Below are 24,436 nucleotides of genomic sequence, written 5' to 3'. Positions count from 1 at the left end.
AATTTAAATAAAATAATTTGTTAAAAATCCCAGGGGCCAGCAGATGGAGTAGTGGTTGGGACACTGGACTCCCACACAGTTGACCACAGTTCAAGTTCCCAACCTGGTGGCCTGAAACTCATGTCAGGTGTGCCTGTGTGCGTATGCCCCAAACCCAGAGAGGAGACTGGAAGAGAAGGAATGTGGTATAGGCATCTCCCCTAGGGGGTGATTTCTCACTTTCTCCTTCTCTGTCTCTGTCTGGCAAGCACAAACACCCTATAGCAAAAATATCTCTAATATTGGGATCAGCAAGTGGCATGGTGGTTAAGGCGCTGGACACTCTCCCACAAGTCCTGAACCTGGTGACTTGCTTTCTCACTTTCCTTCTCTCTGTGTATCTATCTTTCTCTGGTCAAATGAAAATAAGTGAATGAATAAGTAAAATTAAACAATTTTTTTTAAATATTAAGTGTTCTTATCACAATAAAAATATCATGCATTCAACTGTGAAACTATTTGGGCATTAGAAAAACATATATAAAAAATTCTCGGGACCAGCAGTTAGCATAATGGCTATGTCGCCGGACTCCCACGTAGTCGACCGCGGTTCACGTTCTGGACCCGGTGGCTTAAAACTCACGCCAGGCGCGTGTGCGTGCGTGCCCAAGATCCCGAGAGGAGAATGGAGGAGAAGGGATTGCAGTGTGGCCATCTCCCCTGGGGGGTGATTTCTTGCTTTCTGTCTCTCTGTCTCTGTCTGTCTGGTGAGCGCAAACCTCTCAAAAAAAAAAACCAAAAAACAAAAAACAAAAAACCAACCTCTCATATATGAGAGATTTTAGATTTATATATATAAAACCTGAAGAAGAGAAAAGGAAATCTTTTCTTTCCTAATTTTTCTCTCTCCTGCCTCAACTCCAGTGACCAGTGTATAGCCAATGGGAGATGAAGGCAGGGAGGGAGTAGGGCAAGAGGTTTCAAAGGAAGTCAGTGAGGTCCCCCCTCCATAGATAAGATGGCCTAGGAGCCTCAGTCCTCAGGGCACCATCATTCACTCTGCTCCTGAGGCCCCACTCCAGAGCTCAGCTGCTACAAAAGGCCCCATCCATAAGCCAACTCTGCCCTTCCAGCCAAAAGCTCCAAGACGAGGCTCCTTGGGCAAGAATAACATGTCATTTCCGTGGTCACTCCTGGTACGATAGTGGTAATAATAGAGATGATGATAATAGCTAGCATTTACTGCTGCTCCCCTACCTGCTGGCACGTTAACCCTTTCCATCCTCTCCACAGCCCCGGGAGGAACACACTGCTGCAGCTATTCCCACTTCATAGAGATGAGAAAGAGGCCCAGAAGAGCTGAGTTACTCGTTCAAGGTCACACAGCTGACATCTGAACCCCGGAAGTCTGAGTCCAGATCTGCCATTCCAGGTACATCTGGCTGGACATATTTCCTGTATTCCTTCGAGCCAAGCACAGAGTCAGACGCACACCAAGAACTCAGTAACTGGGAGTTGAACTGAATCTTAAAAGATCTGGCTGCTCCTGGAAAGACTGGGGAGGCTGGGGGTGCCTGGGTGCCTCTGCAATGCTCCTGCCCTGGAATCAAGAGAGGGAGGCCTGCGTGCAAAGCCTCATCTGGCAGGAACCTAGCCGTTCCCTTACACAAGCTTTCCCTGCCCCACCAAAGCTGTCAAGGTGCCTGAGCAACCAAACGTTCCCTACCTCTACCTGGGCTGGCTAGGGACGATTTCCACAGCAATCCTCTCCCTCAGCAAACACCACAGGCTCCGCCAAGACACTCAACAGGCCGGTCCCTGGGAGAGAGCAAATAGCAGTGGGGTTGGAGGTGCTGCTCCTCACTGCCCCTGCCCACCCAGGTGCCTGGCTCTGAGGACCCCCACTGGGCTAGGCATGAACATAGAGTCTGTGCCTGGGACCAAGCGCATCGGCCTAGATTGGGAGAAGGGGGCCACTGGCAGCTCAGGTGCAGGGCTGGGGAAGTTGAGCCGATTCCAGGCATGAGCTCATCCTGGCCTGGGCTCAGTTTCTTGAGAAAGAGGAGCCAGCTGTGCCTCCCCAACCTCTCCTGCAGGCAGGCAGGCTGAAGGCCTCTCCACGGCAGGGCCTGCATGGTCTGGGCTGACCTGTGAAGTCTGAACAGCAGCAGGAGACATCCCTGGGGCAGGCAGGCAGTCAACATCCCACAATTTAGCATCTGGGCATGGCCAGGGAATCCAGGCTGAGCAACCCAAAGGTAGAAAGGGGTACTCAGGATGGGCAGAGAGGGTCCGGGGAACAGAAGCCCCTACCCCTAACGCTAACACACAACCAAACACTGATCCATGACTTCCACTCTATGGTATTTGTACGTGTCCATCTGTGCTTAAGGATGTTGCTTGCAGCGATGTAACAGCAGAATATTGGAATCACGGGAAATGTCCACCGATAGGAGGCAGGTCAGATCATGGGACATACAGATATATAGAGAGATACTATTCAATAGTAAATAAAAATGAGGCAGCTCGATATGACTCTTTGTGCTCAAGAACTAAGGGTGCAACCAGAGGCACAAAATGGTGGGTATAGTCAGTATACTGCAGTGCATTAGCGTGTGTGTGTGTGTGTGTGTGTGTGTGCGTGTGAATACAGGAGAGAGACTGCACTAAGAAAGGATTCACAGGGGCTGGCAGGTGGCGTGGTGGTTAAGGGTACTGGACTCCCACATGGTCAACCATAGTTTGAGTCCTGGACCTGGCGACTTGCTTTCTCACTTTCCCCTCTCTCTGTCCCTCCATGGTCAAATTAAATAAAATAATTATTCTAAAAAAAAAAAAGAAAGGATTCACAAAATAACTGCTAATATAGGTTTCTGGAAAGAAATGGATCACCAGAGATCAGGAAAACTTTTCCCATAAATTACTGTTTATCTTTGAAATTTTGGTTCAAATTTATTTATTAATTTAAAAAATAAAATCTGCAAATAATCTATAAGAACAATAAAGTAATAACATTGCCAGTAATTTTATGTTTTTTAAAAAATATGTATATTATCTACAATGGACATGAGTTACATTTTTTTTACAATTACTTTTTAAGGGACCAGCAGTTGGCGTAATGGTTATGTCACTGGACTCCCATATAGTTGATGGCAGTTTGAGTCCTGGACCCAGTGGCTTGAACTCATGCCGGGCGTGTGTACGTGTGTGCCCAAGATCCTGAGAGAATGGAGGAGAAGGGATTGCAGCATGGCCAACCCCCCTAGGGAGTGATTTCTCACTTTCTGTTTCTCTGTCTTTCTGGTGAGTGCACGTGCCCTATAACAAAAACCTCTAAAAAAAAAAAAAAGAAAGAAAAAAGGGACCAGTAGTTAGCGTAATGGCTATGTCGCTGAACTCCCATGTAGTTGACCGTAGTTCAAGGCCCAGACGTGGTGGCTTAACGGGTGCGTGTGCGTGCATGCCCAAGATCCTGAGGAGAATGGAGGAGAAGGGATTGCGGTGTGGCCATCCCCCCAGGGGGGTGATTTCTCACTTTCTGTCTCTCTGTCTCTCTCTTTCTGGCAAGCACACACGCCCTGTAGCAAAAACCTCTCCAAAAAAAGAAAAAAAGAAAGAAAATAACTATTTATTTAATTTTATTTATTATTATTTAATTTGACCAGAGAGAGAGACGGAAAGTGAGAAAGCAAGACACCAGGTCCAGGAACTGAACTGCAGTCAGTCATGTGGGAGTCCAGTGCCTTAACCACCACGTCATCTGCCAGCCCCCAGGAGTTACTTTTTAATAACTGCTATGAGTGCCTGCTATGTGCTGTCCATTTTCTAAGCACTCGGCATGCACTGTCTCTCCAGCTCCCCACAGGAAAGCGATGATCATACTCTGACGATAGATAAGGACACTAAGGCTCAGGGAGGTTAAATAACTTACGCGAGTTCACCTGGTGGCAGGGCAGGAATATGAATCCCAACAGATCAGCCCTAGAAACTATGTTCTTTGTTTGTTTTTGTTTGGTTTTGTTTTTGCCATAGGGCACGTGCACTTGGAGAGAGACAGAGAGAAACAGTGAGAGGGAAAGTGAGGAATCTGCCCTCCCCCTCAGGAGATGGTCATGCTGCAATCCCTTCTTCCCTATTTTCATCTCAGAACTTAGACACGCACACACATGCTCTCAGAGTGATTTTAAAACTGCCGGGTCTGGGGCTCGAACCTCAGTTGACCACATGGTAGTCCAGTACCTTAACCACCATGCTATCTTCTGGCCCAAATCTATGCTCTTTTTAGCATAGATTTATTCTCCCTTTCTAATTATAATAAATAAATCTATCTATGTATCTGTCTGAAAAATGATAGATAAAACTCTTTTTAAAATTATTTATTTTTATTTTATTTTATTTATACATTTATTTATTTTAATTTGACCAGAAAAAGACAGAGAAAGAGAAAGTGAGAAAGCAAGCCATCAGGTCCGGGACTCAAATCACAGCCGGCCATGTGGGAGTGTCCAGTACCTTAACCACCACGCCACCTGCTGGCCTGATAAAATCTGTGTTTCAGCAAGACAGAGACAGACAGACAGACAGAAAGTGAGAAATCACCCCCCAGGGGGGATGGCCATGCCGCAATCCCTTCTCCTCCATTCTCCTCTCAGGATCTTGGGCACACACACACATGCACCCAGTGTGAATTTAAGCCACTGAGTCTGGGACTCGAACTGTGGTCAACTACCCGGGAGCCCAGTTACATAGCCATTATGCCAACTGCTGGTCCCCAAAATCTGTTTCTTAAAGATTTTTTTGCTATAGGATGCGTGTGCTCACCAGAAACACAGAGAGAGACAGAGAGAGAAAGTGAGAAATCACCCGCTGGGAGGATGGCCACACCACAATCCCTTCTTCATTCTCCTCACAGGATTTTGGGCACACACGCACATGCACCCAGCGTGAGTTTCAAGCTGCTGGGCCCAGGATTCGAAATGCGGCTAGCCATGTGGGAGTCCAGTGCCATAATCACTATGCCACCTGTTGTCTCTCATAGATAAAATCTTAAGAAAACAAACCAGAGAGACTAGCAGGTGGTGTGGTGGTTAGGACACTCGACTCCCACATGGCTGATCATGGTTTGAGTCTGGACCTGGAAGTTTGAAAATCACACTGGGCACATGTGCATGCAGGCCCAAAATCCTGAGAGGAGAATGGAGGAAAAGATTTGTGGGGTGGCCATCCACCTGGGAGGTGATTTCTCACTTTCCCTCTCTCTCTATGGAGCATGTGCACCCTATGGAAAAAAAACAAAACATGCACACACGCACAGACTCCTGGGCTTTGAAGCCCTTGCCTTCCTTAGTCTCCAGTCCTGTCTCAGTGGGAACCATGCCCCACATCCCACGGTGCATCCTCCAGCCCTGATCAACCTCTTGGTGGGCATACAATTGAGCGAGGAGGGCAAGGTGGCGGCCTCACCACAACTACTTCAAAGGGCCAGCCATGACCCGGCAGCACAGCAGGGCCAGGGGTCTGGCCAGGAAGCTCCTTGTGGAGGGCAAGCCACAAAGTGATGTTTACTGGTAAAGTCTGGAGTGAGAGGCCAGAGGGTGGAGTGGTTAAAAATGGGGCTCAAGGCCAGCTGGTGGCACAGAGATAACCACACACTGACATGCTGGACCCACATGGGACGATTGTAAGTTTGCATCCCTGAGTCTCCCTGTGTGTGTTGGGGCCAGGCCCAGCTGGCTGAAGTCATACACAAAGAACCTGTTTTGGGATGCCTCTTTCTCTCTCTCTCTTTCTCTCCTTCTTTCTCATGGGAGAAGTAAACTAAACTGGGACCAGCAGGTGGAGTGGTGGTTAAAGTGCTGGACATTCCCATGTGGCCGACCACGGTTTAAGTCCCGGACCTGTGGCTTGCTTTCTCACTTTCCCCTCTCTACCTATCTCTCTCTGTCTCTCTCTCTCTCTTGTCAAATTAAAATAAAGAAATGAATAAATAAAATTAAATACATAATTCTTTTTAAAAAAAGAATCATTAAAAAAAGAAATAAACTAAAAACAAAACAAAACAAAAAACAGGCTTTAGCTTACACAGACCTCAGCTTACGCCTTGATCCAACAGCTCATGACGTGAGCATGGCTGCTCTGAGTGAGCGTCCTTATGTGTAAAATAAGGATACCTGCACCTTCTCAAATGGAGCTCTTCATCCAAAAAGAAAAAGTTTATTTATTTACTTAAAATAAGTTTTCTTTCATGAGCAAGAGGAAGATAGCACCCCAAAAGGATTTTGACACTATGATCCACCCCCAGCCTAGAGCCTGGCCCAGGAGTCAGGCCTGGAGATACCACCTTGAATCCAGCCCTGAAGTGGGAGAGTGTGCACCACAAAGCCTCCCCAAGGGCCTCCAGGACCTGAACTGGGACTCTGAGACCCTGAGGGAAGAGCAGGGAGCTCGGCCAACAGCCCTCAGCCCTTTCCTGCCCCGAGAGAAGTGACTGGAATACTACCCAGGCCTCCCTCTCCCCTGGGGGAGGGGCTCACAGGCCCCACTGCTGGCTGCTGGCAGAGCGGCCCTCTCAGAGCTGCCTTCTCTGGCAGCTGAGGAATGCAGGCCTGAGGCTGAGAAGGGAGGTCAGGAGAGGGAGGCTGGTTGGCCTGGCTGAGCTTCAAAAGAGCAGGCAGCAGCTGTGGCTGGGCTGGGAGGGCCACCCCCTCAGGCCTTGAGACACCATCAGAAATTCCACCCAGCGAAGGGCCCAGCCCAGACAGCAGATGGGACTGTTCAGAACCACTTACCACCAGGCCAGCTAAACCCCCTATCCCAACCACAGGCTGCGCCCTCCTTCTTGCCTCTACCACTGCTGCTCTGTGTGCCAGCAAAGATTCCCTTCCACAGCCAGGTGTTCCCTCCCAACCATGCCAACTCATCCCCCCACCCCCCGCCCCACCCCCACACACACACTCTGGAATTGCCTCAGTTAGGAAGGAAGCAGAAACCTCATGTTCTCACTTCCAGATGGTCATGTTACCAAACGTCACAGAACTCAGTAGCTGCAGAGTTGGGATTTGAACCCAGATCAGGCAGGGCTCTCTCCCAGTGCAGGTGCACACACCAACACACTCCTAACACACACTCGTTGTGTCTGTGTGTGCTACAAGGCTCCCACTCACTACCATTCACAGTGCCACATGGCTGTCCCAAACCCTGGCAGCCACAGGTCACACAGTGCAGGACTTTTCTTGAACCCTCCCATGCAGCCCGGACACTCACTCCACTCTTCTCTTTAGCTAACTCTGAAGCTGCGTTTTTAAAGTCACGGTCACACTCTCCTATAAGCACTAATGCATGCTAATAGCACCCGCACCCTCACAGCCCATTCTGCAAGTGGCTCCCATCAGTAGACTGACGGCAGGGCCACGTGAGGCCCTGGGATCCCGCTCTCTCTCCTCCCATCTGAGTTGTAATGGTTTTTACAGCATTGGTGAGGTCAGGCTGACTTAACTTGCAGCAAAACTGACCAGAACCAGGAAGTGGCACACCCTGGCCAAGACACGGGCTTCCTGGTAGCCTGCAGGCTCAGCTCCAGGTTAGGACTATGGGGGTGCTGATAGCCCTGATCCTCAAATCTGATCGTTGCAGAGGGAAGCAGGCACTCCTAGAGGTCCTGTAAGCAGCTTCCTTTGTCTCCCTTGGGCCTCAGTCTCTATTTTTACAAATGGAAAAGAATTGCCAACTTCATGGCCTGATTGTCAAGGGCTCCGGATCCCACATGGCCAACCACTCGATTCAAATCCCAGCACCAGCAGGATATGGGTATGCATGTGCCCCAAATCCCAACAAAATGGAGAGATGGAAGAGAAGTGACCAGGCCCCGCTGGTTGCGGGAGGCTTTGTCCTTCTCTCTATCTCTGTCTCTCTCAGGTGAGCACACATGCCCTCTGGCAAATCGTTTTTTGTTTGTTTGTTTGTTTGTTTGTTTGTTTGTTTGTTTGTTTGTTAATGGACAGAAATAGCCCCTGTTTGGCCTGATCATTGAAATCTTCAAGGGCTGCCAAGATATGGGCAGTGGGGAAGTGGAGTGGTCAGAGAAAGGCACCCTTGTTCTAGGTGCCAACCATGATGACACCTCTGCAGAAGGTCACCGCATCTCAGTCCTGGAGGGACCTGTATACTCTCTAGCTACAGAACCAGAGCCCCTTCCCTCAAATGAGGCCCTCAGCAGACAGTCATTATATAAAGACGCCCCCCAGCAATTCTGCATCATCAGAGAAACTGACATTGACTGCGTGACAAGCAACGTGTTTCTCCTGCATCATCTCATTTAACCTCATGACAATCTAGTCCTGTAAATTATTATTATTATTGTTGTTGTTGTTGGAGAAGTTTTTGCTATAGGGCACGTACACGCGCCAGAAAGACACAGAGAGACAGAGACAGAAAGTGAGAAATCACCCCCCGGGGAGGATGTCCACACACAATCCCTTCTCCTCCATTCTCCTCTGGGGATCTTGGGCATGCACCCACATGCACCCAGTGTGAATTTAAGCCACTGGGTTTGGGACTCAAACCGTGGTCAATTACATGGGAGTCCAGCGACATAGCCATTACACCAGCTGCTGGTTCCAAGTCCAGTAGGTTATTACCTTCTACCATTACCATAGCTATTTTACAGAAGGGACACAGCCATGTGTCACCTAGAGCAGGGACTCCCAACCCCCAGGCCATGAACCGGTGCCAGTCTGCTGGGTTGTCCACCACTCACATTGCCGCCTGGACTCTGCCTCCTGTCAGATCAGCCAAGGTACTGGAATCTCATGGGAGCACAAATCCCATTGTTATGCGAATGATTCATCATATAATGTAATGTGACGGTGGTGGAAATGGGGTGCACAGTGTGCTTGGGTCATCCCAGGACCAACCCCTAGTCCCCATCCATAGAGGGATTGTCTTCCATGAGGCTGGTCCCTGATGCCAGGAAGTTTGAGGACTGCTGACCTAGAGGTTGTCCAGGACAGCAGTGCATTCAAACTGCACGGATTTATAGGACAGAGTGTGCCTGCCAAGTCTCCTGACACACCAGACTTACTTGGGAAGTCACCTGGATTGAACCCCTCATTCTCTCATCTCCTGAGCTGTTTATGTCTCTGCCTGGTCCCTCACTTGTAAGGACATGGTTTCAGAAAGGACAAAGGTGCTTTTCTTTCATCTGTGAAACAAATACTCTTAGTACTATTACAATGTATCTCAGAGGGTGGTGCAAACTTCCTTCACCAGAGTCCCCTGATCCATTTGCTAAAAACTGTGTTCTCCATTCCCCTATTAAATCAGAAGCTCTGGGGGCATGGCCTGGAAATCTGCACTTTAACAACCCCCCTCCCCATCATCACAGTCAACTGTCAAGTTGAGGACTAGTCTCTTAGAGGGTGATGCAGTTTGGAGACCCAGATGCTGGTTTTAGCTCCATCCTTAACTACCCAAGTGACCTTAGGCAAGTCTTCATACCTCCTAGACCTCCAGGTTCCCATCTGGAAAATGGACATGGAGCACTCAATGATCTCTGAGGCCTCTTTCCCCAGGGATATTTCTATGGCTGCTCAGAGTCCCCAGAGTGTAGCCCACAGCATAGGAACCAAGTTCCACAGACCAGTCAGTCTCTATAATAGCCAACATATGCTAAAGGCGCTATTGTAAAGAGTTCCTGTCTGGGTGATTTAGGGAAATCTGCAAAAAATGATCTTATTTCTGGCTCCAGGCCCTAAACAAATGGCTTTTGGATTATCCATGCCACCCCTCCCTCTTCTGAACATTTATTTTTGCTTTTTTATTCCGGCCCCAACCCAAGTCAACCAGGTTTCTGTAAACACAGGTCTGCACACCTGGGCTTAGTCAACAGTTGTCAAACAAAGGCACTGCCAGATCATCTCACAGGCCCAAACTTGCACCCTCTCAGCCTCTCACACGGAAACAGCCAGCCTGGGAGGTGTGGAGGGTGTAAGTCCTTCCTCCCAGCACAAAACGGACACGAGGGGTAGGCCATATGGACAGCGTAGTTGGAAACGCCCCCACCTCCAAATGGGTTGCCAGGTTATCCAGATTTAAGGGATGGGAAGAGACAACAGAAGCAGCAGCCAGCTGTTGCTAGAATCTTCCAGAAGCAGCGATACATTTCTCAGTCCCTTGCCTCCTTTGGTGATCACCATTAAAACATGGAGTATTGGGACCAGTGGTTGGTGTAACACCCAATGGCTTGAACTCATGCCGGGCATATGTGTGTGCGTGCCCAAGATCCCGAGAGGAGAATGGAGGAGAAGGGATTGCGAGTGGCCATCCCCGCTCGGTGGTGATTTCTCGCTTTCTGTCTCTGTCTCCCTCTATCTCTCCAGCAAGCGCACGTGTCCTGTAGCAAAAATCTTTCCAAAATAAATAAATAAATGAATAAATAAAATAAAACCTGGAGTATTCAGCTAGTGTTCAAACATTGCTTGCTGGTGGCAAAAATGACTGACTCTTTGTTCAGAGCCCAGCAGGCCTTGAGAGTGGAATTGTGGGGATGTCCCAGGCCCACAGCCAGACAAGCAGTGAACTCAGGTGCATGCTGCCTTTGCCTCGGGTGGGCCTGTGGACACAAACGGAATAACCAAGGGGAAGAGTGAGCAGGAAAGGCAAAGATGAAAATCCAGCTTCCTCGGCGGGACGCAGCTGTGCGTTGCTGCTGTTCTTAGTCATTTAAGAACCCCAGAATAGGGCTGGCTCCATGGCCTGGTGGTTGAAGCAGCTGGATTCCACATGGCCAACTGCCCTGTTTGAATCCCAGTCCTGACGGCTTGAGAAGAATGCCAGGCCCACACGTATGAGTGTCCCTAGTCCCAGAAGGGCAGAGAAAAGGCGGAGAGTGAGAAGGGATTGAGGCTGTGACATGACCATGTCTCATCGCAGGGTGCTTCCTTCCTCTCCCTCTGGTGAGTGCATACGCCCTCTGGAAAAAAATTAATTTTTAAAACAGAATCCCAAAATAGGTCATCCTCTCACTCTGAGTACACGAACTGCTCAAAATGATTGTGCTTTCCATGTGCAGAGCACGTAACAGCTTACCACGGTGGGGGCAAGTCAAGGAGCCCTTTCTATTCAGCCAGGCTCTGGGCTAGATGTTTTATCTACATGGAACCCTCAGTCCCTCAAGGCAGGAATTGCTGTTTTACAGAGGAGGAAATCGAGGCTCAGAGAAGTTAGATAACTAGCTTGATGTCTCACAGCCAGGAAGTAGCAGATCAGGATTCAACCCCAAAGTCCACTCCCAACCACTCACACACTGTCACTCCTCTTATAATAACAAACTTCCGGGGCCAGCAGGTGGCATGGTGGTTAAGGGCACTGCACTCCCACATGGCCGACTGCAGTTCGAGTCCCAGACCTGGCAGCTTTTCTTTCTCTCTCTCTCTCTCTCTCTCTCTTTCTCTCTCATACACTCTGATCCTCTGACCCTCTCTGGTCAAAATAAAATAAATATTCTTTTTTTAAAAAATCAATAACGAACCTCTGGGGCCAGCTTTGCGGTTCTGATCCCACACAACAACTGCAGTTTGAATCCCCAGCCTGGTATGCCCAAAACATTGGGCTCACAGGCGAGTGCCAAAGGTCTAACAGGCTGGCAGCCTGGAGGAAGGGGATCGCAGTGTGACCAGACCCTGGGGAGGGCGCTCTTCTCCCTCTCTCTCTCGCTGTCTCTCTTATATGCTATGTACATGTTCTATGGTAAATAAAGAAAAAAAATATTTAAAAAATGAACCTCTGTACCTCTGCCTGGGGCAAGGAGGGAAACTGAGGCACAGAAGAGCTGGGTACATGGGGTCAGCCCGGCAGCGTCCTGCCTCCAGCCATCCTAGAGCAGGAGAGAAGTGGCGACATTGTGTGTGGGTGCAGAGCGCAAGTTGAGCTAGGAGGCAGAGAAGTGGGGGCATCCCAGGTCAGAACTGAGCGGGCCAGTTCCACCACATGCTTCCTCTGCCCGTGATCTGGAGGGGACCTCCCCAGGCTCCACTGCCACCCCCAGCATGGCCTCTCTGCCCTGGTCGGGGCTGTCTCTAAGCTGTATGTCCATTGCAGACACATCAGGCAGCGGGCAGGGTGAGTCAGGCCAGGCAGGAGGAAGTGGCCACACTTGAAAATCATTAACATGTAGGACTGAGCCTTTGTTCTTGAGCAAGGCTGTAGCATTTCACTTTCAGGAAGGAGCTGAGAGGGTGGAGCGGGCTCAGAATTGCACAACCAAAAGCACTGGCTCAGACACAAACAGGTCCCACGTGCAAGTTGGCTCAGCTGGGCCACCTGTGGAAAAGTGCAAGCCTGCGGCCCATGGCAGGTGCTGGGAGAGGGCGAGTACAGGCAGACCCCATCCACTACTTTTTACATCAGAAAAGGTTTCTGACGGCATGCAGTCATGAAACCAGGGCTCTGTGGTCAGAAGTCTTCAGAGAGAAGAAAGGGACTCCGCACAGCAGGATCTCGGAGATGGGCATCTCCCTACCCCAGCTGGCAGCAGACAGCCTCGGCTCTGGGAAGGCTGCCTTCCTGCACCTCCTTCCCAAGGACAGCACCCCTGCTCCAGCCATCGGGTGTCACACGCCCCCTGCCCCGCGTCTCGCTGAAACACCGTCTCTAGGACAGCTTCTCAGGGCTGCGGCTGTTCCCCGAGTCCCATCTCAGCTACCAGCCGTGGTGGGAAATGGAAGCATTAGGTCATCGGGAAAGTCATGACGTATTTTTCTATGTAAAACGTGCCGTGATTCTTCTGATGACCCAATAGCTTACTGTGGGGGAGGAAGGTTGAAGGGTGGGGAGGCAGAAGGGAGGCAAGGGATTACGGTCACTGGAGAAAAAAGTCAGTGGACAAGGAAAACATCTGTTCCGAAAAACGTCATACAAACAACAACAAAACCGGCTTTGAGTAAGCCCCTGGACCCAGGGAATGCCCCCTCCCTCACCCTCCACCCCACCCTGCAGGGGTCAAGAGGCTGAGATTTTACCCTGCTTTCCTTCTGCACCTCATTAGGGCTTAACCTCCAGGCCCTCAAGGAAATGAGGAGAAATAGGGCTCTAGTCCTTTGTTGATTACAAAGCTAATGCTCTCTGGTGCACTGCCTTCCTCTGGGGGCTTCTCTCACACTCTCAGCCACCACCAACACCCCTTGTCCGGTCTCCCTCGGCTCTGCTGGGGGTGGCAGCAGCCAGAGGTGGCAAGGATGGGCTTGTCCGGGACTGCCTGCTCCATCCATGCTGTGGGACAGCTGGCAGGGCAGGCCACCCACCAGGTCCAGCTCACCCCACTCAAAGCTGCTCTGTTTGTAAAGGCCTTTCGGGGACAGGAAGCAATAAACAGAGTCAGGCGGCCAAGAGGCAGGGGCTGATTATGCAGTGTATGGATTTTCCAGGCCTCTTTGTATTCTCCCACCAGCTGCCTGGGGCTCTGCAGAAAAAGGTGCTGGCGAAGACCTGGTTCTTGGCTTTACAGGTGGCCTTTTGCCAGGACTCACTGGGTCTTTCCAAGTGGGTGAAGGGACTCTTTGCCTCCAGGGCCCCACAAGCCACCATGGAGAACAACCCCTGCTCCCAGTACTACAGAGCTCAGCCTGCTAAAGGCTGCAACTTCGCACACTCACACACACACACTCCAGCTCCTGCCAGCCTCCCCACCTGCTCCTGTGGGGCTCAAAGTTATTCCCAGAGGGAGGCATGCCTGGCTGCAGAGGCCACTGGGTGGCTCTCCCTTACGATGCTGCTCCCAGCTCAGGTGAGTTTAGCTGCACTGGAGAGCAACTTGGAGAAGCTGAGGCTGGTAGGGAAGGTGGCTCTGGACTGGATGGCCTCCCAGAGCCAGGCTCAGCTCACATTCCCCTAACAGGCTGCCACATGATGAAACAGTAAGCCCATGGCTGCAAAGCCACACATTTAGGCTAGTCTAGGACAGAGGACAGGCCCAGCCATAGGGGTATGTGCTGTGCACCACAGTCTGGGATCATATGGGAGACCTGGGTTCAATTCCCAGTCCAACCTAATGGTCAGGTGCAGTGGTGTGTGCCTGTGATCCTGGTGACTTAGGGAGACTGAGGCAGGAGCATTGTGAGCTCAAGACTGGCCTGGGCAACAGAGCAAGAGCCTATCTACAAAAGCCGCACAGTGGCATGTACCTGTAGTCCCAGCCGGGAGGCTGACACAGGAGGAGCTCAACATGGAGAGACCCTGTCTTAAGGAAAAAGAGGAGCAAGCGACCTCCTCGTCTGTCAATGCCCAGTAAGCAATAAATAACACAGAGCACGTCCACATGCAGCCAAGTGCCCAGGTGTCGATGTGGAATCATACAGAGAAACCGACCCAGGGCCGTGTGCACATCACACCATGGCTAAGATGTCTGAGTGTCCGTATGTCTGTTTGGATATGCACGGGAAAGCTGTCTGAGCACATGTGCACCAGATATGGAGCAGCACGCCTATGAGGCAGGGTTGTGCGAGGGGGGCTTTTGCTGCTCACTTCATGTACCACTGCATCCTTGGAGGGTTTTATAATAAATGTGCTTTATTTCTAGAGTACGAATTTAAAACATAAAGTACATATTAGTAAAAATGTAAAATGATACAGGCACTGTGTAAACCAGCCTAGTGGTTCCTTAAAAAGACAAACACAGGTGGTGTGAAAGTTAAGGCACTGGGTTCCAAATGGCCAACTGTATGGTTTGAGTCTTAGACCTCGTGTCTTGAAAGTCGCACCTGCCACATGTACATGCATGCCCAAAATTCCAAGAGGAGACCCGAAGAAAAGAAATCACAGCATGGCCACCCCCCCACGCCATCTCTCTCTGGCAAGCGCACAAATCCTACAACAAAGAAAAAGTCAGACACCAGAAAGTGGCATGGTGGTTAAGGTGCTGGACTCCCACATGACTGACCGTGGTTTGAGTCTTGAACTTGAAGGCTTGCTTTTTCACTTCCCCCTCTGTCACTCTCTCTAGTAAGCACATGTGCCCTGTAGCAAATTAAATAATAATAATATTATTAAGGGACCAGCAGATGGCATATGGTTATGTTGTTGGACTCCCACACAGTCAATCACAGTTCAAGTCCCAGACCCAGTGGCTTAAAACTCACACCGGGTGTGTGCATACACACCCAAAATCCCAAGAGGGAAATGGAAGAGAGCGGATTGCGGTGTGGCCACCACCACCCCCGGAGGTGATTTCTTGCTTTTTGTCTCTCTGTCTTTATGGCGAGCACACATGTCCTATTGCAAAAAAATCTCTCAAAAGCAAAACAAAACAAATAATACAATTAAATAATTCTTTTTCTTTTTAAAATTTTTTAAAAGAGATTTTTGCTGTAAGGTGCATGTGTTCATCAGAGAGACAGAGAGACAGAAAGCAAGAAATCACACCCCAGGAGGGATAGCCACGCCACAATCCCTTCTCTTCCATTATCCTCACAGGATTTTGGGCATGCACGCAGATGCGCCCAGTATGAGTTTTAAGTAGCCATGTCCAGGATTTGAATGGCAGTTGACTACATGGGAGTCCAGCAACATAACCATTACACCATCTGCTGGTCCTGAAAAATTAAATAAATGGTACTTAAAGAAAAAAAAAAGTTAAACAGAATTCCTATATTATCCAGTAAGTCCACTCATGGGTGTGTGCCCACAGAATGAAAACGAGGACTCAAATAATTGTGCACTGATGTTCACTGCAGTTCTTTTCTTTTTTTTGAAGAGATTTTTGCTATAGGGCATGTGCGCTCGCCAGACAGAGAGAGAGAGAGACAGGGAGACAGAAAGCGAGAAATCACCCCCCCCAGGGGGGATGGCCACGCCTCAATCCCTTCTCCTCCATTCTCTTCTCGGGATCTTGGGCACGCACGTACCTGCACCTGGTGTGAATTTAAGCCACTGGGTCTAGGACTCGAACCGCGGTCGACTACATGGGAGTCCAGTGACATAGCCATTACACTAACTGCTGGTCCCCTTGCAGAGTTCTTCATGACAGCCTATTAGTGGAAAAATCCCAGTGTCCATCAGCAGATTAATGGATAAATAAAATGCAGTATATATATTCGGAATGTTGAACTATTCTTCAGCCACAAAAAGGAATGAAAATCTTATACATGCTACAACATAGAGGACCCTCGAAAATGATATGCTAAGTTAAATAAGTCAGACACAAAAAGACAATTATTGTAGTATTCCACTGATGTAAAAGACCTTGAATAGACAAATTCATGAAGACAGAAAGAAGAATTAACGTTTCCAGGGACTGAGGAAGGGGAGAACGGGAATTATCCGGGTGGGCTCCAAGTTTCTGTGTGGTTTTAACTAACAAGGTCTACTGTGGATGATGGTGATGGTTGCACGGCAGTGTGAATGTGCCTAACGCCACCGAATTGTACATGCTGTGATGTGGCGTGAGGGTTAAAGTGGCTGACTCTCACATGACTGACTGTGTTCTGAACCCCAGACCCCGCAGCTTGAAAAACACACTGGATATTTGTGCGCATGTGCCCAAAATCCCAGGAGGAGAATGGAGGAGAAGGGGTTGCAGTGTGACCATCCCCCAGGGGAGATTTCTCACTTGACCACTCTGTGTCTCTCCAGCAAGTGCATGGACCCTATAGCAAATAAAAGAAAGAAAAGAAAAGGAGAAAAGAAAAGAAAAAGGGGAAGAGAAAAGAAAAAAAAAACATGCCAAGCATGTGTGCATGCATACCCAAAACCCAGAGAGGAGAAAAGGGAGGAGAGGGATTGTGGTATGACCCTTCCCCATGGTAAAAAGGTGCTTTCTAACTTTTCCTCTTTCTCTGTCTCTCCCAAGCAAGCACACAGACCCTCTAGCAAATTTTTGAAAAAGTGGTTAAAATGGTGGATTTTATGTTATGTGACAGGGGGCAAGAGGGAGCTGGAAAAGGCGAGGTAGACACAAACCAGGCTCAGTGAGCGCAGAGTCAGAGGCAACGCAGTGAGTCACAGGCAGAAGGGGGCACTCCTTGCGCTGTTCAGAGAGAGAGCCACCAGAGCACAGGAAATCCTGGCCTGCACAGAGGAGCTCTGTCCCCATCTGCACAGAGTGGGCCAGGACACAATGACAGCCCTGTTGGTGAGCACTGTTCAGATGGCCTGCAGAGTCACGCATGCCACAGGGCTGGGGGGAGTGGTGGTGCAGGGGCGCTTTCAGGACATTTGGAAGGGCTGGATTATGATACGGTTAGGAAACAGCTATTTTAAAAGGTTAGTGTGCTGCAAAGCAAAGCAGGCCTCTGAGAGCCCTGGCCAGTGGGGAGGGAGGAGGAGAGGGACTAGAGGTGGGAAGGGAGGAAGAGGCCGAGATCTAGAGAGAGCCTCAGCCCAGTCTCTTAGAGAGTGCTCTGCCAGGCAGAAGTCAGGCATTCCACTGGCAGGGCAGTGTGCCAGGCAGGGGAAAGCTGGGCGATAGAGGGCGATCCCATCTGGAGAATCCTTCAATGCATCGCCAGTTCCCCTACCTACGTTACTCAAAAATAAATGCATATGTAAAACACCAGAGACAGCATCGTCCCAGAGCCTCATCTACTGTAACTGGGGAAGACCAAGGACTGCAGACAGGGACAGTTAATCCCCAGCGGAGAAGCCCTCCCATCTCCTCCTGGGCAGGCAGAGCTCTGGTGTGACCTCTTACCGCCATGTCTTCATCCAAGATCAAAGCTTTGGCCTGTCTCCTGTGAAACTTGACACCCAGCGAGAAGCAGGAGTCCAGCTGGGGGCCCTGGTTTTGTTTCAACACTTGCAAGGCTCTGGCGCTCAGTACCAGTGCAGAAAAGGCCATCCTGGTCAGGAGGAAGGGTGTTCGTAGCAGTAGCATCTAGCATCGCAGGGCTCCTCCACCCTCCCCTCTCCTGGGTGTGCCTGGACCTCTCCAGAGTTATGGGAAGGACTCAAGAGAAAAGGACAGCTCAGGCGGCTTACGTGTGTATGTGCGTGGGGTCTGGGCAAGGTAAGTGCTCATTAAGATGAAAACGTTGTCTCAAGGAATGGGATAGTCAGGCTAAGGCAATGAACTGAAAGGGGTTCTAACACCCCAGATGACAATTGAGAGGTCCTATAGTTCTGAACTAACCAGAGAGAGAAAAAGACAGAGGCCCCTCCCACCCATGCAACACACGACATATCTGAAACATCTGCATTCCTAACTTAAAGAATTCCTTAGGAATTTCCCCATTTGAGTCAAAGCAGCAAGACCATTTTTCCCGCAGGTTGTCTCAGCTGGAAAGTCAACCACCCCGAGCTGTGAATCTGCCGTTTCTCAAGTGGAAGGGATTGGGGAATGGAGACAGAGCTAAGGGTGGACGTGAGGCAGGATGGAGAGCCACAGGAGGGCCTCTGTGAGCCTGGCTTCTAGCTGGTTCTGCACGTGGCTCCTAGAGCAAGTTCTTTTTTTTTTTTTTTTTTTAAGAATTATGTATTTAATGTTATTTATCATTATCTTTTTATTCACCAGAGAGAAACAGAGAGGGGAAAAGAGAGAGAGAGGGAAAGTGAGAAAGTAAGCCAAGCAGCCAGGTCTGAAACTTGAACCACAGTCAGCCATGTGGGAATCCAGCATCTTAACTGCCATGCTACCTGCTGGCTCTCCCCTCAAGCACCTTTTAACTTTCTTTCTTTTTTTTTTTTTTTTCCATCCAATAAAATGCAGAAAAATGCACATAACACATATAAGCTTGGTGGGTTATCATAAAAAAACACCTACAAGTAGCAAGAAACAAAACTTTGCCTGCCACTTCAAAATCCTCTCCATGTGCCGGCTGACTTTTCAGCAATCACTTCCTTGCACTTCTTTCTCACTCAAACATCCATCCCTAGACACTGTACTTCCACCTTGCCATTGTGTCTCTTTCAAGTCCATTTTAATTTCCTGCTACCCCCTCCATCCCTTTCTTTTCCTTACAATGTGTATGGTGAGAAACAAGCTTGCTCAACTATAGCCTTCCCCATAGTCTGAAGTTCACAGAACAAGTTTCCTTTTCTCTCTGACTCTCAGGTACCTCCTCTGCGCAAACACAGGGGCTCCTGTGATGACAAAAACAGAGAACCTGAATGCTCATAGGAAAATGCTTATGATATTTTGTTAAGCAAAGACGCAGGATGCAACTCGATATTTACGGTGTGCTTGCAACTAACTATACAACAATTAAAAGGACCACGGGCTCAGCAGTAGCACAACTGGACCAATGTGGGAAGGTCCAGAGTTCACATCCCAAGACCTCTCTCCACGTGCTAGGTGTGTGCACAGGACCTGAGCTGCCTGGAACTGGGGTGCATTACTGCATGGGGGCCCTATTAGGGGTACCTGCCTCTCTCATTCTCTCTCTCCCACACACAAGGAATAAATAAATGAAAACCAACTGGAAAGAGAGAAAAATAAAGAAAAAGTTTAGTGGAAAAAAAAGAAAAAGACCAAAGGACCGGAAGGAAATATGCTAACATCTCAGTCCTTGTCCTGCATGGTGGAAGTCTGTGCGTGCCCCCTCCTCTTTCTCCCTTTCTTATATTTTTCCAAAACTAGCACATCGTAATGCGTTCAACAGGACACAAGTCTTCTAAAAACATTTAAAGAAAGGACCAACAGATGGCCTAATGGTTATATCACTAGACTCCCATGTAGTCAACCACAGCTGGAGTCTTGGGCCTGGTGTCTCAAAACTCACGCTGGGCGCGTGTGTGTGCGTGCCCAAAATCCCGAGAAAAGAATGGAGGAGAAGGGATTGCGGCGTGGCCACCCCCCCAGGGGGTGATTTCTCGCTTTCTGTCTCTCTGTCCCTCTCTCTCTCCAACGAACACACATGCCCTATAGCAAAAATCTCCCCTAAGAAAAAGAAGTGCTCTGAAAGCATGGCATGAGACCCAGTGTCACTAGGGCTGCACACCCTCCTTCACAGTGCCCTGGCTTTCTGGTCCCACGGAGATCCCCAATCCAGCTGAGGCCCTCAACATCCCAAGCCTGCTTCCCTGCTTGTCTCCTAGCTGGTCTTCCATCTTCCACCATCTCCTATGCCACCAACAGAAGAAGGTGCCACGTCACTTCCCAGGTCCCCAGTCTCTCATGTAAATATCACATCCCTTCCTCTGCATTAGTGGTCATCACATTCAATGAATGTCACAATCACCCAGATGGATGACTTATGAGACACACCTTGCTGGGCTCTGCCCCAGAGTTCCCCATTCCCTAGGTCTGGGGTGGGGCCCAGGAATTTGCATCTCAAATAAGTTCTCGGAATATGCTGATGTCACTGGTCCAGGGACCGCACTTAGAGAACACTTGAGTTGTGTCTCTCCTGTCTTCCTAAACAAGCCGTGTCTATCCTTCAGAATCCAGCCTAAGTTCTCCTTTTCCATGACGCAATCTCTGAAAACTCTAGCCAATACTGATCTTCCTCCACCCTTCCAGACCACTCCTAGCATGTAAGGGTAATCTGACTCACAGAGCAAGCGCGCATCAGTGGTCGTAGTGGTGGAGGGTGCAGTCCTTTATCATCTGCTATTTATGTTGGCTCCCCCCATCATATCAACTTTTTTTTTTCTTTGCTAGAAGATGTATGTGCTCATCAGGGAGAGAGAGAGACAGAGAGACAGAGCATGTGAGAGAGAGAAAGTGAGAAAGCACCTCCCATGGAGGATGGCCATATCACAATTCCTGCCCTTCCATTTCTCCTTTCAGGACTTTGGGCATGCACACATATGTACCTGTCAAGTTTTTCAAGCTTCTGGGTCTGGGACTCAAACCATGCCATCAGCCATATGAGATACAGCAATCTTTTTTTTTTAATTAATTTTTTGAGAGGTTTTTGCTATAGGGGGCGTGCATTCGCCAGAGAGACAGAGAGAGAGAGAGACAGACAGAAAGCAAGAAATCCCCCCCCACCCCCAGGAGGATGGCCACGCCACAATCCCTTCTCCTCCATTCTCCTCTTGGGATCTTGGGTAAGCACGCACACGTACCCGGCGTGAGTTTAAGCCACCAGGTCCGGGACGACTACATGGGAGTCCAGTGACATAGCCATTATGCTAACTGCTGGTCCCAAGAGATCCAGCAATCTTAATCACCATGTCACCAGCTTGCCTCCTATCAGCTCTTAAGGCCAGGGACCGGGACAGAGTTCGCAATGACCCCGCAGTATCCAGGAGGCGTTCCACATGTCTACAGTGACTTCAATCTGTCTCATTCACAGGCACCTCAGTGACGCACACAGACTTGTGATTCCTCGCACATCCTTTCAGCGTCAGTCAAAAAACAGAGCACCTACTATATGTCAGGGTGCACAAGAGCAAAACCACATCTCTTCAGACACCAAGAATTACAGCAGCATGAGTTACAGCAGAAGCCTACAGCAAGCAGCCAAACAGCCACCACCCCTGGCCCCAGAGACCGCTACACACATGCAACCTTGGCCCAGATGCCAACGAGCACACACAGCTGCGGTCACACCCTCGTGTAACTATGGTGATGGTTTGGCGAGAGTTGTAAGCTCCACTGTTCCCCTACTAAGCCACCCTCAACTCAGGGACAGGATTTATGGGCAGATGCTGTTAGGAGAACAGATGTCCAGGCAAGCAGGCAGGGCCACTGGGAACAATGGCTGTGGCTGCGCAGGCCTGGGCCTGCCGGAGGGAGGTCAGAAGTGGCTGCCTCTCAATTAAAAGGCCGTAACTGTCTGAAAAGGAGACCTTAGTCCAGTCCTCAAATATGTGGGCATCTAGGCACATAGGCCTTTCCCAAAAAGACATTGTGAGCAGGCTGAAGAGGCCTCGGATTCTGGAAGGCAGACGTTGGCGTCTCCACAACCTTGGACAACTTTTACTTCTTTGAGCTTCACTTTCATTATTTACTAATATTTACTACTCAAAAAAAAAAAGAAAAGAAAAGAAAAGAAAAAGAAAAAGTAGTAAAGCCAAAAAATGAAATGATAAAGATCTTTGAAGGACGAAAGAACAGACTGAAAAGCACACATCGGCAGGGCCAGCAGGTGGTACACTGGTTAAGGTGCTGGATCCCACATGGCCAGCTTCGCTGCTTGAGTCCTGGACCTGGTAGTCTGAAAAACATGCCCAGTGCATGTGTGTGCATGCCCAAAATCCTAAGAGGAGAACGGAAGAGAAGGGATTTCTGTGTGGCTGTCCACCCTGGGGGATGCTTTCTCACTAATCCTCTCTTTCTGTCGCTCTCTGGTGAATGCACACATCCTATAGCAAATTTTTGTAAAAAAAAAAATAGGAAGAAAAACAACAACAATGCCACTATGTAAAAGTGAAAGAAACTGCAAGGACAGCCCCATGGCTTAGTGGTTAAGTGGTTATAGGTCGGCCCCATATGGCCGACCAGCAACTTCAATCCTGGCCCTGATGGCTTGAGTGTGTGCCCCAAATCCTGACAGGATGAAGAGATGGAGAGGGGATTGTGGCCTAACTATGCCCCACTGGGCAGTGCTTCTCTCTCCCCTCTCTGCTTTTCTGTTTCTCTCTGACAAGCACACATGCCCTTTGGCAAAACTTTTAAAAATTGTTTTTAATTAAAAAAGAAAAAGAAAGAAAGAAAGGAAGGAAGGAAGGAAGAAAGAAAGGAAGGAAGAAAGAAATGCAAAGGGACTAGACAGGGTAGGCCCACCACTGCCGAGTGGGGAAATTCTACATGTACACAGCCTGCTCTGGTCAGTGATTCTCCGCTGGAGGGTGCATCTGAATCTCTGGGGAGCTTTTTAAAAACAAAGTCCCAGGCCCCTTACTGAATCAAAATCTCCAGAGATGTACCCAATTCCTGTCCTCCAAACTCTAAGTAAGTCAAAAAGGCGTCCAGGCTGCTCCTAGTTAAGAGATACCACCCTAGAGGTGAGATTTGTTAGGGAGGGGCAGGGGCTATGGAGGCTGGAAACATCCAGGGAGACCAGAGACCAGCTGGGGAGGAGAAGGAAGGTCAACATTGAGGTACCTCTTGTCTCTGTCCCTCAATCCCAGAGATCCAGTTCTAGAGAAGAGATAACACCCTTGTTCACATCCGTTGGCCAGTCCTCCAGGGACCTGTCACTTAGGCCAACACATGGCTCACCTGTGGGCCACTCCTCCTTCCGGCCATTATCAGCCACTGCACTGTCCCAGCACATTTCCCTGGTCCTGACCCTTCACTTCTTGGCCCCAACAGCCTCACTCTGACAATTCTAAGTCTTTATAACAGAATTCAGATTGCAGTCTTCTTTCCCCAGGAAATCTTCCCACATGCACTTCTTCCTTTTTAAAACATTTATTTATTTATTTATTTATTTATTTATTCATTCATTCATTCAATGAGAGAGATAAAGAGAGACAAGTATCCTCAACCGGGTCTTCACACCACAATCCATCCCCAGCCTCAGTCAGCCAGGATTACAGGCATGTGTGTAACTAACTGCACGTGGAGACCTTGGGATATGAACCAAGAACCTTCCCACATAGCTTCGGAGTTGCAGAGCAGTGAGTTACTACTACACCACCAAGGGCAGCCCACATGCACTTCTTGGCTCACTTCCTAACAGGCTTTGGCCTGTTAGGCCATCTCTTTCCTCTGCTGACATCCACATCGCGTGACATCATAGTTGCTCTTGTCCCAGTCAGTGGCCCCAACAGACAGTGCCTACCTGGTAGGCGGGATATTTTGGGTCTCATTCAGTTCCCTGGCCCCAATACCTAGCTCAGTACCCAGCATAGAGCAAGCCAGGAATACACGTACTTATGTTGATCAGAAGAAAGAGAGGGGAGGATATTTTAAATCAAACAGCTCCTCTAGGCATAGTTTTCAAAGCTCTAGGGAAATTATAGCAAATACTTTTATTAGCACTTCCTATGTGCCAGAGCGAAGACTGAGACACAGGGGGTAAATGTGCCCACATGGCATCTTTGGTTCAAAGGGAGAAAGAGTAAAACCTGGGGGGAAATAGCTACCTCTAAAGTCCTTGTTCCCTGTGGCTTAGAGGGCACAGTGACAATAGAACTTCCCCTTTGGAGGAAGTACAGAGCCAGGTTGCTGTCCACAGGGCCAGAGCAATTTGTCTGCTGGGGACCTGGGTTGATAAGGTATCGGGGAGACATTGCATATAGCTGGGAGGTCCCAGAGGCAGCAGTCACAGCTGGGACTTCCTGGAGAGGCACTTAGAAATGGGTAAGAATAATGCTATCCAGGGCCTTGACCTGAAGGGCCTTTGTCACCTATGCCCAAGACTCCCAGGGAGAGAGAAGGATTCTGATACCCCTACCCAACTGGTTTGGGGACAGCAGAGAGGTATGGTCTGCACTTGCCCTACTGGGGGTACAGACTTGGCCTCCTCGGGCCCAGGAACAGACCAGTGAGCAGAACGTCCCACTAGTCCAGAGTGCTTTACTTGGGGGAGGCTGGGAAGGAAAGCAGGAACCCCGTGTGGCAAACAAGTCAGCA

The 24,436-nt window shown here is 49.3% G+C and overlaps 1 protein-coding gene across 1 annotated transcript in view; it reads right to left on the bottom strand.

Moving 5' to 3' along the window:
- CUEDC1 (CUE domain containing 1) overlaps positions 1–17,806 on the bottom strand; it is a 53,693-nt gene extending 35,887 nt beyond the window's left edge. The window contains exon 1 of the mRNA XM_027774227.1: positions 17,660–17,806. Coding sequence (XP_027630028.1) covers positions 17,660–17,806 — 147 coding nt within the window. The remainder of the gene's footprint in view (positions 1–17,659) is intronic.
- Between the last annotated feature and the right edge of the window lie 6,630 nt (positions 17,807–24,436).

The sequence above is a fragment of the Tupaia chinensis genome, unplaced genomic scaffold (assembly GCF_000334495.1).
Source record: "Tupaia chinensis unplaced genomic scaffold, TupChi_1.0 Scaffold000416_1, whole genome shotgun sequence".
Lineage (NCBI taxonomy): Eukaryota > Metazoa > Chordata > Mammalia > Scandentia > Tupaiidae > Tupaia > Tupaia belangeri.
Note: the sequence above shows the minus strand (reverse complement) of the source record. Positions and strands in the feature narration are given on the sequence as shown.